General features: G+C 37.8%; 1 protein-coding gene across 4 annotated transcripts in view; it reads right to left on the reverse strand.

The window, feature by feature from the left end:
- Positions 1 to 18065, reverse strand: part of NPNT (nephronectin) — a 75306-nt gene that overhangs the window by 34379 nt on the left and 22862 nt on the right. For 2 of the 4 annotated variants that reach the window (XM_032860401.1, XM_032860411.1), the window contains 3 exons: positions 9650 to 9742; positions 5216 to 5308; positions 792 to 911 (listed from right to left, as the gene is read on the reverse strand). In XM_032860401.1, the coding sequence (XP_032716292.1) occupies positions 792 to 911; positions 5216 to 5308; positions 9650 to 9742 (306 nt within the window). The remainder of the gene's footprint in view (positions 1 to 791; positions 912 to 5215; positions 5309 to 9649; positions 9743 to 18065) is intronic. The other 2 variants (XM_032860430.1, XM_032860420.1) reach the window with 1 other exon arrangement.

The following is an 18065-nucleotide window of genomic DNA, read 5'->3' on the forward strand; positions in this document are numbered from 1 at the left end:
TGCAATGCTAAATAAGATTAACTGAAGTTACCAATAAAATACAACCCAGTTACAGAGAGATAGCTGAAAATTAACTAATTGATAACTCACTTAACAGATAACTCAGTGAAAAAAAAAAATCAAGTCCTCGATTGTCAGAGATCATAGAAACACAAACTCAATTCAATGTTCAGCCTACAGAAAATTTCAGGGCATTGGCCATCTAATAAACACATCCAAACGATAAGAGGAAAATACAATACATTTCTTTCTCACAAAGACACATGAAATCTAATGTTATTGGAATCATTTTTCATTTGATGTAAATTGTTTTTTTAGAAAAGTACTATCTTAGTCCATTAGAAAGAGCTGTAAAAGTGCAGTGAGAAGGCGCTTATGAACGAATGGTTTACACTCAGTCAGCAGACTGGATGGATTCCCCACCGGCTACCAGTGTAGTGTCCATGCTTGTGAACAGCAACAGTCCTCACACAGGCACTAACCTTCTTCTTCTAGCTGGCACAGTACTTTGCCCAGATAGAAGATAGACAAAAATGGGTTGGGAAAAAGACTAGAAAATACATTCAGTTTTACGATGCTTAAATACCACTTCCAAATCCATTTAACACCGGCGCCCGTGGTAAAATAACGCTAGACATGTCCAACGGGCAGCCCGTATTTTGATTTTCCATTCCTGAGGCACACATCAATACGGGCTCACATCCTGGTTCGGAGGGCTGGAAGGCTATTTTCACACACCGTATCGGAGCGCGACGTGAGCGCTTATCATACAGTTAGGATTCTTGACATACTTGAGCAGGACCCATCCGGCATGAGCATGTATCCGTTGAGACAGTAGCACTTGTAGCTGCCGTAAGTGTTCATGCACCTGTGCTTGCACGGCCGCGGCTTCAGGCCACACTCATTTAGATCTGCAAAGAGCAGGGGTTGATGCAGCAAAATAAGAAAGCTTCAACACTGACGTAAAACCATCTAAAATACTTCTCTATATTGAAGAATGAACGAGAAAAGCAGGAGGAGCGGCGGCAACCAGTCGGTAACAGAAGAGACAGGGCCTGTTTATACCATCTCAACTCCATGCTGGTTACACGAGGGGTGACCAAGAGCCTTCTTCTATCAAAAATGACCAAATGCCTCCTAACAATGAGAGGGCTGTGTGAACTTCTGGAGCTCAGATTACGTAGTACCTGTGGTCTCTGTCTGCAAAGGAAAGCTGCAAAGTCTCCTCACAGACACGATCTCCCTTACCATCCCTACCCTCCTCCTCACGGGTGGAGGTCCTCAGTTATTTACCTGACTGACTCCGATATCCTCCAAATGTCGGAGTTGACTACTGGCTTCACTCCTGACTATGAGATCTTCCTCTTTCAATTTCCTTCTGTCTCTGTTTTAGGAAGATTCTCTGTGAGCCTATCTTAGTTTACAGGAAGTATTTCCAAACATTCAACTGCTCTGACCTTTCCAAAGGAGAGCTTTATTTTCAGAGGTAAGAGCTACATGAATTACAGTGATCGCTATTGTGGTTTCTCTTGTTCAGTCTTACAGATTCTATACTGATCTCAGATTAAAGGAGAAATTTCAGTTTCCTGCTTTCCTGATGTATTCAAGTCACACACACACAAAAAAAAAACCCACCCTAAAACCTACCCTCCAACATACTTTCATTCATTTGGCAGTTAAGAAAGGCATATGGAAATACTAAGAGATGATACATGACAGACTATTATTATGTATTTTAGGTTTGTTGCTTTAAATATCAACATAAATTAATCAACTCCACATAAAAATTTTCTAACCCAAGTTGAATACTGCTTCAAGTGAACATAAAACTCCTAATGGAAAACAGTAAAATAGTAAGGACCCCAATACAGATTTCATTAAAAAGAAATATGACCACATGTTTATTTCATCTGGAACTGCCAGCGTAAGCACCTGATTAAATTATTAATCCATGTCACCAAATCAGATATATAGATATATCTAGTGGCAAAGATGTTTTCATCTAATCAAATTTAAATCTGACCTGCCCACTTATTGGAAATCTATATATTTCACTTAATTAAACCACCAGACTATACTGTTTTAAAACCACCTAATAATAACTATGTTTATAAATGTTTTCATATTTTACTGACTTTCCAACTTGGTCTTTTTTCTAACCTTAACAGAACAGTGAGCAGGTCCCCAGTTGGGTGAAGCCTAGGAAGGTTAACTAAGTAAACCAGAAACCTTCACCTCATTTGCTTTCTTCAGTTTCTACTTTATTGTCTAGTGCCCAGTCATGGGCATTCAAAACAGAATCACATTTTAAAATATATTTTTAAAAAATTTTCTCCAAGAAAATACTTTGCAGATTATGTTATCAACACAAATTTGACTTCTTCCTCTGTTAAATGAAGTAAAAATTTTAAATCAAGGAAGAAAGAGAAATTCACTCTATGTCTCCTATTCTTCTACTTTGTATTTCAATATTTACTAAAAATTAGAGCCAGGGAATCTTTTCTCATGTTGTAAGAGAAGTTAACTATCATTCCTAATACATGCATAGACCTCTGCAGATTCAAGCCTGGCTTTGGTAAGTCCCTGACTGATATTAAATGGTATTTAAATCTGAGTACATTATTAGGGAAAGGCTTTGTTTTAAATATTTTTTGCATAAAACAGAACATACAACAAAGCCATAGAGTGAGACTGAATTCTGTATCTCAAGGGAAGGATACTAATGGACAGAAAATGTGTCAATTAAGAACTGTTAGGCTTCTTTATAAAGAGCCACAGAAACTGGTCAGAGGTTTGTAGCTCTAAGCAGCTCATATATAAGGGATACTTGTGCTAATTGAAATTTCTTTATTCATCCTGTCCATGAACTAGAGCTGAAGCCAAGCTGAGGCAGCTCTAGTCTTGACCAATAAAGAACTCCTCAAGGTTGTCAGGAGAAGAGTTTTCATGATCCAGACTGGGGCTGCCGGTGGTCTTCAGTCCAGATTTATCCTTCCCTTCCCATGAGAAAAAGCACTTTGGGGCTAAGAATCATGAAACTGAAAGGAAGTGAAAAAAAAAATGTCGTAATTCAAAAACAAACAAAAACAACCCCCCATCTGGGAATCACTCTATGAAATAATATGGAAGAGGAAATAACAGGAAGCCTTCGATGGGTAAATGTAGAGACATTTGTTGCCTATTTTACTGTTACTAATTTGACACATAAATATCCAAAGACATTGAAAGCCATGAGAGAGAGCCGTACTCTTAACAGCTGGTGACGGGGTGGCTGACACTCCCGGACAGCTGTCTCCAGCGACGGCCATCACTGCCCATCTGCTACAGGCATGCGTGTCCTAAAAACTCCACACTGACACTTACAAAAACCACTGCAGAAATTATGAAATAGGATTCCACAATAATCCACGTTATCAATATTTACCAAATATCAGACTTCTGCTAAAGCAGGGAGCTTCAAAAGATTAAAAGCATCTGGTGTCCTGGTGATGAACTTCTTTTTCTCAATTTTCTTCAGGGCTTCTAGTCTGTTATTATCATAACTTCATTTTCTTATTGACCTAATGCTTTATAAAATTGACTTAATATGTACTGCTTCCAAAATCTCATAGACTAACTGACCTAGTAATGCTTGTGTTACTATCAAGTCAGAAATTAAAAAACACTTCCAATTTGTAGTACATTCTCCTAGAATAACACGCAGAACAATATAAAGAACAAGCTACTTGACCACACTTTCTCAAACCAATCTTAAAAGCTGACAAGAATAACACAGGAAAGAAAACTTTAGGCATTTACTTAAATTCACTTTAATCTTGCTCTTTAACATAAATTATAAGGAAAATCTAGAATAAAAAATAATGAATTTCGTCATGTGTCCATCTTATCACATCAAAAGACATCACTTTACAATTAAACCACTTACATTTCAAATGCTTTAATTACCAAGTATACATTCTTAAGAACATTTACTACAGTGAGGAGTATATTTAAGCAGGCTGATGGATTCAGGAGCTTGGGGAGGTGGGATGGAGGGTGGGGTGAGGGGAGTAAGAAGAGAGCTAGTTCAGAACAAAAATGCAAGCTGCACAGCATTATAATTATATTTTAGGAAAAAAAGGATCAGAAATTTTATTAGCATGCAGACACTGAAAAGTAGCTTGAAAAATCTAGAATAGACTCCTTCAATTAGTTAATCCAGTGGATTTTTAAGGAAAATAATCTTTCATTCATTTAACGCATTTGGACTTTTTTCTCTTTTGATCCTTAAACTGGGCAATGTCTCAAATTTAACCTTTTACACTTTATATGACTAAAGTGGAGGTCATAGGCAAACAGATGTCAGTATTTCGACTGCCATAACCTTTATTCTTTAAACTATCACTGTTGAAATTCATCCTATTGCCCTAATTCTTTATGCAGAAGTTACGCAAGTTGCATTAAGTTTCCTATCAGTGGAGAGACAATAATTAATAATTTAAATGGTCTCAATTCAGTCCTTCTAAATTACCAAACCTATGAGCGGATGAAGGATACAGTCTTTTTAGAACAAAAACTGTAAAATCATGCTGCCATCTAACTTTTGTACAAGACTTTCCATCTCAATGAAAACACAGATATTTTTTGGTGTTCTTGTTCCCACACCTTCCCTGCAGGTGGACAGGGCAGGAATTATTCTCCCCCTGTAACTAACAGGTTTGCTAAGACTCAGACCCATTAAATGACTTGCTCATAATCACAGAGCTACTTAAAGGCTATACTTAACCAGAACTTAGGCTTTCTAATGTTACAAAATGCACACCAAAAGAAGGAAGTTAATGTATGGTTTGATTTCCAGGTAACCTAAAACTCTCCAAATGTGGCAGTGGGGAAGAGGACTTCATCACTTCTGAAATCCATGTAGCAAGAGCCATCAAATCCCCCATCTCCTTTGCTCCGGAATTCCTGACTTCACCTATAAAAATCAAAGTTATTTTGCCATCTGGCTTTTAGAAAACATTCTGAAACCCAGAAAAGGAAAAGAGAAGCAATATTTGAGGCAGTGAAAGGACAGGGGAGGCTCAGCAGGGAGTACTCCTGCCGCTGGCTTTACATGCTCAGGACGCTGAAGATTGGGTACTCCCGGGCGGGTCTTGAGAACATTTGCAAGAAGTGACAAAACTGCAGAAAGCTGTGCGGGTGGGAGTGCAGCCCACCTGAGAGAAGGCACGCTCACCCCTTGAAGGCAAACTTGTGGCTTGATGATCCAGGGGTTGGAAAAGAGGCTGTTCACTGCCTTTGTCAAGAGGAGTTGGGTAGAAGTGTTCATCTTCACACCAGGAAGAAGGTAATAAGAGTCAACTTTGAACTGATGTCATTTTTAGCCCTAAAAATCTTTATAAGTACATATTAAACAATTACATCAAGTTGGTGGAGTTCGCAAAGAACGTTGTACGTGCTTTGTAAAACAGGTTTCTAGTTTGTCCAGTTTCTCTTTTTTTTTTAAATTTGAATTTTTGTTTCCCTTAAAATTTATCCCTCCCGTCTTGCCTCCCAAAAATCACACGTACGTTTTGCACACATGCACATACACATACATCATTCTCACACCACTCTTTATAGAAACCACCAAAGAAGAGATGGTCATTTTTTAAAGCATTATTTTAGTCATCAACAAAGAGAGAAAACAGAAAGCAGATTACACAAATATTAATTACAATCAACCTGCTCTGTTTAGTGACACTAAGGTCGTAAAAGTCCAACTTAAGACTTTTTCCTCTATTATGTTGTCCAATAATTTAAAATACCCCCAAATTATGTGCAAATTTATGATTTGTATAAAGGGCTTTTTTAAATAAATAGCATGGTACTGCATCAATGTTTTCATTCAAATGTAAGAACTTATGTTATGTTTAGGTCCCATTTAGTAGGAATATACAATAAACTTCCTACAAAGGTTAACTATTGCCATTATTAACTTACCAAAATAATATAAGATGGGTAAGACTCACAAGTAGACTCAAAAAGGCAATCACCTTCTGTTTTAAGACTTTCACAGTATTAACAGCCAGTTAAACTTTCAAATTAAATGAACATTGGTTTCTGGGTTGAAACCATCCATCTTTCAAAAAGTAAGGCTGTCAGAAATTATCTTGATATTAGGAGTAATAAAGGCAATCAACTTTCAGATTTACATAAGCCACTAAAGTTTACTGTATAGTTCTGGGCTACAAGTTACTGGTTCTTTTCTTGGGGTGAGGAATTCAACATATGAAATATAAACTTTGTCAAAACATTAGGATCTGATATTTATAAATTGTTTCTTCCAAAATCATTATAAAGCACATTGTGCATTCAAAAACCTAAGTCTTTCATTTCTGAAAATATGCAATGATAGGACATTTTATATGATAAAAATCATTCCCTAATGGGAAAGTTATAAAAATGTTATTATCTCTAACAGTATCCCTTTTTGGCTGAAGGGAAAGAGAATTTGTGTGGGTACAGAGACTCAAAGAGGAGAGACTCTGAAGGAAAAAAATTCCCAGAGAAATGAGGTGGGGAAAAAAAAGTAAATCTTGCCAGAGTCTGAGCTAGAGTTTCATTATTGTGAAAGGCGCCATATGCTGTATAGGACAGGCTAATGATCAGCCCAAGCCTATGATTTTATATGTGATCTAGCTACGGCAAATCCAGAAATGACTCCAAGGGAAAAGAAAGCCCACAACAGCAGACTCACCCTAAACTTGAGACAAGGCTGTTAAATTCAGCATGTGGGCTCGCCCTGCTCTCTGGGCTGCTCCCCAGGCAGCTCTGAGAGGGCACTGGTTAAATGCTGGCCATTTACACAAGCTATTTACTCCACCAATCATTTCCAGGAGATTATTTCTCACCACTCATTATTTCACAACACTTGCAACAATTTTTTTAGCAAATATTTGCCTTACTCAGAAACCTACTTTTTTTTTTTTTGCTCTTTTATTTTCATTTATCATTCTGTTCAATTAGCCAGCATATAGAAACCTACTTTTACTCAGAAGCTAATTGCCAGTTCTGCGAAAGAACTGTATAGTTCTGTATAGAACTGTATAGGTATAGTTTAACTATACCTCTTCTTAACGTTTCTCTCCTCAAGAAAAAAGAAACCTGTTTGAGTTCTCATATTTCTGAGACATATTTGCCAGATTCTTAAGATGTATGGTCCAGATAAAAAACAGTCTCCATTGATTTGCATGTAACTGATACAGACTACTTGCTCTAGTCACGTTTCTTGGTGTCTCTCAACAGTTGTCGCCTTCACCCAGGCCTTCGCAGCCGCCTCTCACCCTGACCAGTGTTCTCAGGCCACAGATCCAGAGGCTGCCTAAGGTGCTGTGCCGGACAGCTCTGGGGAACCCTTTACAAGCGTTCAGGACCAAGAACCATTACATGAAACTATCATTCACTGAGCAAATAGTTTACGTGCCCTTACCATGTGCAAGTCATTTTAGTAATAGTTTTCGGGGACCCAGAAATCAGAGACCATAAAGGGTCTAAAAGAGCATAAACCACATGCCATCGGGAATTCAACCACATTGCTTTTTTGTTATGGAAGACAGAAAGAGAGATGATCAAAACACATAGTTCTACTGTAAGCTGTAGTCTTATATTCAAGATTGGGCTTGAAATTACATTTTCAGTGTCAGCACTAGTTTTTGCAGGTGTAAAATCCCATTTTGCTACTAATGAAATCCTCTTTCCCCTAAGGAATATAGTTTTAGGAGGCAAGACATAAACTCAGTACATTTCCATTTTTCTTTAGAGAAACAGGTATGTATTACAGTAAAAAGTACATGATAAACTGGTTTTCTGAAAACAGGAGATACCCAGAGATAGATCCTTGTTACAATAATAGTTTCAGTGTCCTTGAAGCATATTAAAGTTAATGTAGCTCCTGCAAATAAATTTAAATGGATTTCTCTGCAATCTCAACAGTGGCTCTTATAATAACCTTCTTTGTATAAACTCCTGGCATCGGGACAACAAAGTTTTATGGTACTGACATATTAATGAAACCTCTGATGGTTTATTTTCTCCACTTTAAAAAGGGAAGCATGTTAGAAGTCTCAGATGCACACTGATAACTCAATAATCAGAACCGGACATGTCACTACTTGTAAACTTAGACAGGGGAAGGAAAGTCAAAAGGATTTTTAAAAGGAGTAAACTGAGATAACAAAAACTCTACTTACTTCAAAAAGACTTTCCCAGTATGTTTGGTAACTTCCAAGTTTAAAAATATTATTAAAAAAGCATTGGAAAAAAATCAGTTAATCAAATAATAAATAATACAGAACACACCTGAGAATGACAGTTTCTCCTACCATTGGACATGTCACATTTCATTAGCATAGATGTCATCTTATAGTTCAGGAACAATTCCTTATACTTTTTCAAACACCAGTGTTCTGATTCTTGAAATTATGCCCATAAATCCTGAGTTTACACGAGACATATCAAGGAGTATCAGATATTGAAGAACAGGAGTGTTTCAACAATATCACCTCCATATCTGATGAGGTCAAGTAATTATCTATGGGACACTGCATTCAAAAACCATGTAACTATTTACAGTTTACAAACCATGTAACTGTTTCATTCAACACTGGAAAGGACAGAAAGGGTCACTTCAATTTAAGAAATAAGTGAAAAATGGATTCTTTTATCCTTGTATCTTTCTGGTGAAATCTAACCCCAGCTTTTATTTATGGGGTTTTTTACTCCTAATAATAGGACATTTGGGGTAGAAATTAACTAAAAAGACAAGCTTTGTCAGATTTGTTAGCCCAAGTCAGAAGATCACATTTGCAATAATATTTTCTCATCTGAAACAAAACTGACAGAGAAAATATGAATTACATGGACAACAGTTCTAAGTTGACATACTAGGTTTTTTACCAACTAATTCTATGAACTTTGACCAGACACTTAATATCCCTGATATCTTTTCCAATGAGAAGTAAAAATTATTTATCACTTAATTATCATGAATAACATTCTACCTCCTGACACTGTAATAATGAAAATAAACAATATATATAAAATACCTGGGGCACTCTGCTAAGTGAATATCTGCTTTTATAAGCAACTTTAAACAAAAATAAGTCTGTTAAAATCTTTATTTCTCAGAGAAACTTTGTAAACTGGTAATAGCTGAAGGGAATTTAATCTCAAAGATTAAATTAATGAATGGGATAAATGAATTGATGAATGGGATAAATGAAGGGACCTCAAAATTTCGAGTCAGACTTCTGACCTGACTTGAGCACTGAAGGGTTCCATCTCACTGGGGTGGGTCCAAGGAGGCCCACAATTTTCCAGGGCTTTTCCACTAAGCTCCTGGGAGAATGAGGACTAGCAGAATATTGGGTTTCTACATGACTGATGCTGTGATTCTCTTATTTAAAATACATTTTAATTAGAATCTGTGAATAGGAATAAGAGGATGAAATCTGATGAAATATATTTTAAGGTTTACCATTATATTTTTATCTTTCAGAAAATGGCAGTTCACATGTTTTAGAAACAACAGCCATGGAAAAATGGTTTGGCCTGAGAACCTAAAACTTTTACATGAGGCAGAAACAGAGGGGGCTTCTGATTGTTAATCTGTGTCAAACTGGTTTCCTACCTTGATTGCAGGTCTTTCCAGCATAACCGGGATGACATTTGCACTTGTCGGGTCCAATACATTCACCATGTTTGCACTGTGGCTGGCAGACAGCTGTGAAAAGAGGACATCATGCGTTATTACTAGGTCAGCAGGACATCAACCAGACAGCATCTATGTCATGTAGTAGTTTGATAATCAAAGAGAAGACCAGGAACTTACATCAGAGTAGCAGAAATATGAAAATCACTATGTCTTGGAGTGGTAAGGACTCTTTAGACTTAATAGTCTCACATACATGTGAGGTGTGTGTGTGTTCATGTGTGTGAATCACTTGGGTCTGGAAAATTGGCTAAGCCTAAGTGCAATGTTAAAATAGTGAAAAAAAAATAGGTAAACTATGAATAAACACAACTGATGTCCGTCAATAGTTACAACTTTCTAATAATCTGTATCACAGATTTCAAATGTGTTCCCCCAAATATGCTTCAAAAGTAGTTCTCAGTCCAAAGATATAGGCATATGTGAACTTCAGATAAATTTCCCACTAAATAATACTTATTTTACTAGAAATTCTACTTCTAGTATGAAATGGTTCTAAATGAAATAAAACCCAAAACTCAGTATTTTTGGAACTTCCACTTAAGAATACTTCGGTCATTCTGATCTTTCTTAACCCTGGCGTGGTACAATTGCCGTAACCCTTGCCATGACCTATCACAGCAAACAGGAAGTTCTATTTTACGTTTATTATCTTCTACCAACCAAGTTTGTCTTTCCTCAGGATGGCAAAATGCTATAAAACATCACTCAAAGCTTTCAGTCTTCCATTCCTGCCAAGACAACGGTCAGAATTTTTTGTTTACTCTATACCAGTGGTTCTCCACTGAGCCATCTTTGTCCCCTATGGAACATTTGATATAAACAAAGACATTTTTGGTTGTCACACAGGGGAGAGGGTACTACTGGCATCTGGCAGGCAGAATACAGGGATGCTCTAAATGTCCTACAAAACAGATTACCCAACCAAAGTGTGATGGTGCCAGACTGAGAAAGCTTGCTGTACACTGAATTGGTGCATGATGTGAAAATAGAAGAAAATTCATTGTATAGCATTGTCACTAGTCTCAAAGAGCTTATGACGTAGATGAAGAGACAAAACAATCATTTTTCATTTAACACAACATATGTTAACGAGCAAAATGGGTGGCACATATGAAATTTGTGAAGCCATCATCCCATAAGCATATTCACAGAGATTTGTAGAGAAAGCCTCAGGAAAGACTTGAGTTGGTTCTTCACACATGGGAAGACAGAGAAGGGGAAGATTTTCCAAGGTAAGGAGAGTTATATAGCAAAACACTTTCATTTACTCACAGGGCACTGAGGCAGAATCAAGTGAAAGAGATAGCTTAATGTCAGTGGAAAAATGAGACGTAGACAATCATAGGTGAGTGGTATCAAATGATGATGTTCCCTAAATTTCAGGCTGAGGAATATATACTTTATAGGAAATGGGAAGTTTCTGGAAGTTTATTATCATCATCAGGAGAATGACCCGACAAAAATAAAAGTCTAGGGATATTAACCTGGTGGTGATATGAGGGATAGACTAGAAAAAGTCTAGGTGACATGAGAAAGGCATGATCTGTTTGCTACAGAAAAGAAGGGCTTCAGGAAGCATTGAGTGAGAGTCGACACATCTTGAAGCCCAAAGGGAGTGGAGTTGACAATGACCCTGAGTTCTAAGGTCCCGGACTTTACTTCCCATATCAGCCAAGGCTGTCTTCATTCTGGGATGTGCTCCTAGTTTCCTCTATCACAATTCTCAAGCTTCGTTTCCTTCAAAACTCAAATACTCCTATAAAACTGAGGGGCAAGTTATTTCTGGTGTTTTCTACATTTCCTCACTTAACCCTCGCTGACCTGTCCCTCACCTGGCACTCTATGGGGCTTATTTGCCAATTTTACTTCAAGCCTGTTTCCTGATTGTTTGTCAGCCCACCTGGACCCTGTATCACTACTAACCCTTAGTGCTGCTCAGAAGTATTAAAAAGCTTGCAGAAAGAAGGGATGAGCAGAGTAGAAGGTGCAAATGATAAAAGAAATGCAAATTTCCCTTGGAAAACTCTTAAAATCTCATTTTAGATCTGGCATGAAATTAAAAAGAAAGCAATTTTGTTCAGATCTGTGAGAAGACATAATCTATCTAGAAGGGCCTTCCAAAATTATTCTTCAGCCAACTGTACACGAGTAGATGGTTGAGAAGCAGTTTTTAAAGTAAGTCCCAGAAACAAACCAGTCTTTATGAAATTTCCAGGCCCCATAACGAAGAAATGCAAGTTAAAGTTTTTTAAATCTTAAAAAAAGATTTGCCATAATTTTTAACATTTATATATGAACACAACCTGAATGAATCAATTATCACTGAAGCACCCAGAGTGTCATAATTTAACAAAAATAAAATCTCAAAATCAGTAAGTGTGAGTTGAATTAATAATCCCCCCACATAGCTGGAATTTGAAAATATCTCTAAAAACATGAAAAAGTAGTTTAGGGAGTACCACTTAAGAACATGAAAAGTTGGGGCGCCTGGGTGGCTCAGTGGGTTGAAGCCTCTGCCTTCGGCTCAGGTCATGATCCCAGAGCCCTGGGATCAAGCCCTGCATCAGGCTCTCTGCTCGGTAGGGAGCCTGCTTCCTCCTCTCTCTGCCTGCCTCTCTGCCTACTTGTGATCTCTGTCTGTCAAATAAATAAAATTTAAAAAAAAAAAAAAAGAACATGAAAAGTTTATTGAGGAGAGGACAGGTTATGAAACAAACTCCAGGTGTAGGCTGTTTTGCCTTCTGACCCCTTGACTAGCTTGATGACCATCCATTTATCGTCCTTCCAGGTGCTGTAGAGGAACAAAGTTTTTATTGCCCCCTCCCTTTCTTGTTGTTTGTTTTCAGCGCCCTAATCTTGGGGACATCAAATGCACACATTCCAAGAGGCCAAGAGAGTTAATGTTTCTTACATGCTTAGGGTATAATTCTCAAACAAACTGCTATCTGCATTTCTACCCAACAGACTATTCACTGAAGTGACCAAGGATCTATATATTAGCCAACAGCTACTAATGGGATAGGATATTCAAAATGTTGGTATCACCAATTTTTTTTTTCTTACAAAAAGAAAACATTCAGAAAAATGTTGCATAAAAGAACTTCTTCCTATTATCTTGCTGGCATTGGGTCTGCGATGGATTCAATAAACATACGTTGAACATTTGTTACATATATGTATTACACTAGGCAAGTGTCGGGGAGTGGGGATGAGAGAGTCACTGAGGATATGAAACATTAGCTGTGCAGCTAGAATGCATTGGCCCAAACTTACCAAGAACTCAGAGAAAGGAGATGAAAGAAGAAAGGGGAGAGGGGCAGGATGGGTCCCATGGGCCCAAATGGGTAAACCACACTCAAAATTTACTCTCTAACATTCTTACAGCATCATCTCCAGAGCATCCTCAAAATAACCTCTCTGTCACTTTTTGAACTAGAAAAAGAAACACATCTCAACTGGCAAAGCAGACATAGCTCTTCCACATCTCTTCTGTGGGACTGCAATCTACAATCTTACCCTCGGAAATTCATCCTGATGTAACGGGGGTTCTGAGAGACCCATGAAATGAGTTTTCAAATAAGTTAGGGGACAGTAGAACTCCCACCTCAGTTCTATGTAATGTTTCTCACATAAACCAATTATGGTGGGTGTCAAGTACCAACATTTGAAGAAATCAGGACATGCTGAGATGCCCAAGGAGGGGGTGGCTCTGGAGAGTGACAAGGGAAAAGTCAATTCAACCACAGGTGTCGTTAGGAACTTCAGAAGGGTTTTCTAATGTAAATAAGATTGTCTTTAGAGTCTCAAGCATCACTTGTGATTTTTGCCATCTACATCAAGCTGCTTGTCAGATACAGCAGAACAAGGATCCTTGTCCTCCAGGGTGTGTGATTTAGAAACAAAGGGGATAGAGAAGTAGGCAAGGACAGGCAGGAAAATGAACAGATACAAAACTGGGAGAGTTCAGAGAGCTCTCATCACATCTCACAAGCTTCGGAGAACCCAGCTATGGAAGAACTCATTGTGAGGGAATAGGAACATATGAGGAGGAATAGCTTTTTCAGGGGGCATCTGGCCTTGGAAGAGACACAGTTGTTGAAAGAAACAGGAAACAGCTCAGCGCTGTACTCATGGGGCCGAAGGACGGGATACAGAATTCCATAGCGCTCCAGTGGAAAGGGTCTTCCCCTACCCCATGGCATCCGTACAACCAAATCCAGAGGAAAAAATCCTATGGATTTTAAGATCTCCAGAGGAAAACAACTCTGCAGCCTTTGCAATATTCTGTACTCTGGTGTCCATTATCCTATTTTCAAATCTGAATTCCTGCTGTGGTAAAAACTGAAATAAAAGTGCCTCTGATTGTTATCATGACAAAATACTATGTATTAAATGCTCTCAGTGATACAGAACACATTTTCTGTGACTGGTTTCATTCCCACAATATCCATAAAAGGCAAGAGAGAGACAGACCTTATACTCAGTTAACCGGCAGAGAAATGAAAGCACAGAAAGTTAACTGACTTGCTCAATTTCAGAAAAAAAATTCATATCCCCATCTCATGGTCAGTCTCCTAGTTCTTCTTGTGTTAGGAACAAGGCCAGAAAGCTTAGCATTTTGATTGGCTCTGGAGGTGACAGAAGAGGGAAAACCCTAAGCAAGACAGGATGAGAGGGAGAGAGAAGGCCAGGGCAGGGAAACAGATGTGGGGCTCGATCCTAGGACCCTGGGATCATGACCTGAGCCGAAGGCAGACACTTAACCAACTGAGCCACCCAGGCACCCCTCACTACTTTACTATTAATTCTTGAAGTTGACCAAAGAAAATAAGTGCCTGCATCTGCACCTTTGTATTTCATACCAACTTCTATTTAACATAATTAAGCACTATCTCTTTCCACTTAGAAAATCTTCTAAAAAGTGCTATCATTTTGAGTTTACTTGCAATTTTCATGTTTCTGCTTCTAATGTGACACAAAGGTAGAATTTAGATTAATGCCAAATGAGACTTTATGAAGACGTAAGAAATGGTTACTACTTATTTAGAAGTGTGAAGTAGGTTTTGTTTTGTTTTTTAAGTAGGTTAAGAGCAAAAATAAGCATACCTAGCCCCAGATTTTTTTTTTCTAAATACCTACTACAATAAAAGGAATCAGGGCTGAGTCAGGGAGGCTGGAATATTTTGCTGTGATAAAAAGCAGGGATGAATTCAAAGAGTGATGGAAACGTATGAAAAGGATATAGGAGCTTGGTTGGGATGTTCCCACTGGCCAAATTTGGGATAATTTGAGCACCAGGGAAAATAAGGACAGTATTTGGTAACGATAAAATAACAAAAGAATGCATACGTCCAAAGTGATTCTAAAACAGGACAGAGTTCCTCTTTGCAGAAGAATGCCACCTAACATGTAAAAGGAATGACAGAACTTGAAAAAGGTGACTTTACAACCACCATTGAATTAATTAGTTTGAGCAAAAATTATCCACTGGTTAGAAGTTTGTTGGGAAACAGGATATTCAAACAGCTTCAATGTATCATCTGACAGCTTCCTCATTATAAAAAGAAGGTGACTTTCAGTGGAAAAATCTAAGGGACAGAACCTTAATCAAGTGATCAAATTTAGCATCACCAAAAACATAACTACATCATGTGGAAAGGGAGTATCATAATACATGATCACCTTTGTAATATTCTTGCAAAAAAAATTTAGCCTGAATCAACTGTGAAACATTCTACCAAGCAACTGACGTAGACTCTTCAAAAAATGTCATTGTCGAGAAGCAAAAAAAAAAAAAGAGAGAGAGAAAGAGAGAGAGAGAAAGTAAAGGGAAGTGGCAGAATTGTTCCAAATCAAAGGAGACCAAGAAGGAATGACAACTAGATGTACTAAGTGATCTTTGATTGGCTCTGGATACGAAAGAAAAAAATCCATAAAAATTATTATTGAGATAGTTGGGGAAATGTAAATATAGATTGTTTATTACATGATATCATTGTATCTATGTTCAAATTTTTATGTATGATAATTATATTGTGGTTTGTAGGTAAATGTCCTTGCTCTCAGGAGATGCATGCTGAAATACTTAGCATTATGTGCCATTATGTCTCTAAGTTATTTTCAAGTGTTTCAGTGAAAGAGAGAAAAAAATGTACAATATATTAATAGTTGTACATGGAGAGTATATGGCTGTTTATTGTTCCTATAGTTTTGACTTTTCTGTGGATTTGAAAATTTTCAAATACAAAAATGGGAAAAAGTTATGAAACACCACTAGAATATGCACACCTTGACAAATATTATTACTTAACTTTTGAGCCACTGTTCACTTATCAATGCACTCTTGAGAGGGGTTTAAGAATACAGGTGCTGAGACCCATAGGGTCACAGCTCGACTACTTAGGAAACATATGACCTATACAGATTACCCAGCTTCTCTCTGCTCTAAAATGCATACCATAGGTTAAACCAGAGAAAGTAGCCAGAATTCCCATTTTTCACTAAGGAAATAGTAAACCCGCAGGGTGCATATAGAACTTAGCCATAGAGTTGTTGGGAGAGTCAACAGAGAAAAGTCCAAATAACGTACTTAGGACAGTACCCACCTCACAGTATGGGCTCAATACTATGCTAGCTATAATGAGCATTATAAGGACGGCAAAGAGGAAAAAGTAGCAGTGTCTTAGACACTGTTTTAAGAACTGAGGGAATACAAATCAGTAAGATGCCAAGTCCTCATCCTCAAGAGGGTAAGTCTAGTAAGGAAACAGAAGTAAGCAAAGATGTCTTCCTAACAGACGCATGTAAAGGATACAGAAGAGGAAATGATCAATTACATAGTTTAGGAAACTCAGAAAAGGTTTCAGAAAGGAGCAAAAAGAAATCTACAAGACATCTGACATTGTAATGTAAGAATTCATTAGAATATAATGAAGAATATTTGTTTTTGTTAAAAATTATTTTATTTATTTTAGCGGAGGAGATGATGTAGTAATGTTGAGGCTTACTGAGCAATCATCACAAAAGGCCAGCAAAATTTAATGTAACTATTCTCACCAGCAATCAAAATCCCTATGTTTAAAAGAGCCGCTGATATATAATGAGTTGAGCCATGTATTTACTATTAAAAAAATGGAATCACTTTTGTGACTATGCAGAGATTTACAGGATATGAGGCATTTATCAGTTTGGCCTCCTGGGTTTTCGTTTTTTTTTTTTTTTAAGAAAACATTAGTTCATTAATTGTTCCAAATTTATTAATGAAGAAGCATAAGCAAAAATTGAGTAACCACCTAAATGACCATCAGTCAAGGATTGGCTAAGTAAGTGATGGCACGGTGGCCTCCCGGCCTTCAGTACTGTGGACTTCAACCAGTCCTGACCTACAATTAGAGGGACCTCACAAACCCATGATTTGACTTTGCACTCTCCTCCTTACTCTCAGTCACTGACTCCTCGCATGGGCATGTTTACTTAGCTCATCCTAGTGACTCAAACACCGACACCACAGCTCTGACTTGATGCCTGCTTATCCCACCAGCCTCCTCTGCAATCACATCCACATATATACCAACAAATTGCAGTTCCCAGAAAACAACGTATTCCGATACTTCCATGCTTTTCCATGGAATGTCCTTCCTTCCATTGTCGGCTGGACTAATACTCATTCAGGTTTCAGTAGTACTCAGATTAAATGTTACCATCTCGGAGATTTGCTTTAGACCCTCATTCTGAGTTTGAAGCCCTTCTTAGTGCTTACTATAAGCCTCTCAGTGCTTTTATAAGCATACTTCTATCATAAATTATTTATATATGTTTATATACATATATATGTATATAAATATATATACATCATGCTATATGATCATTATTACATAGTTAGTTTCCTTATCTAGTTCCATTACACTTTGAGCTCTTTATCTTTTAAGATTTATTTATTTTAGAGAGGCGGGGGAAGCAGAGGGAGAGGGAGAGAATCTCAAGCAGACTTCCCGCTGAGCTCAGAGCCCAGTGCAGGGCTCGATCTCAGGACACCCAGATCATGACTTGAACTGAAATCAGGAGTCAGATGCTCAATCGACTGAGCCACCCAGGCACCCCAACTTTGAGCTCTTTAAAACACTGTACCTGCTCTGAAACAGCATACAGTCTCTTGGCGAAGAAAGACATGACAGGCGTACAAAGTATTAAGAGAATATAGAAGAAGGAATTTCTCTGCAAAGATGTAAGGATAGGGAAAAAATGTCAGGAAAGGCTTACAGGAGGAAATGTGAACTGAATCTTAATGGATGAGGAGGAATTCACCACATGGATAGGTGAAGTGCCTTCCATT

Source organism: Lontra canadensis, unplaced genomic scaffold (genome assembly GCF_010015895.1).
Source record: "Lontra canadensis isolate GAN:19392208 unplaced genomic scaffold, GSC_riverotter_1.0 scaffold1, whole genome shotgun sequence".
Classification (NCBI taxonomy): Eukaryota; Metazoa; Chordata; class Mammalia; order Carnivora; family Mustelidae; genus Lontra; species Lontra canadensis.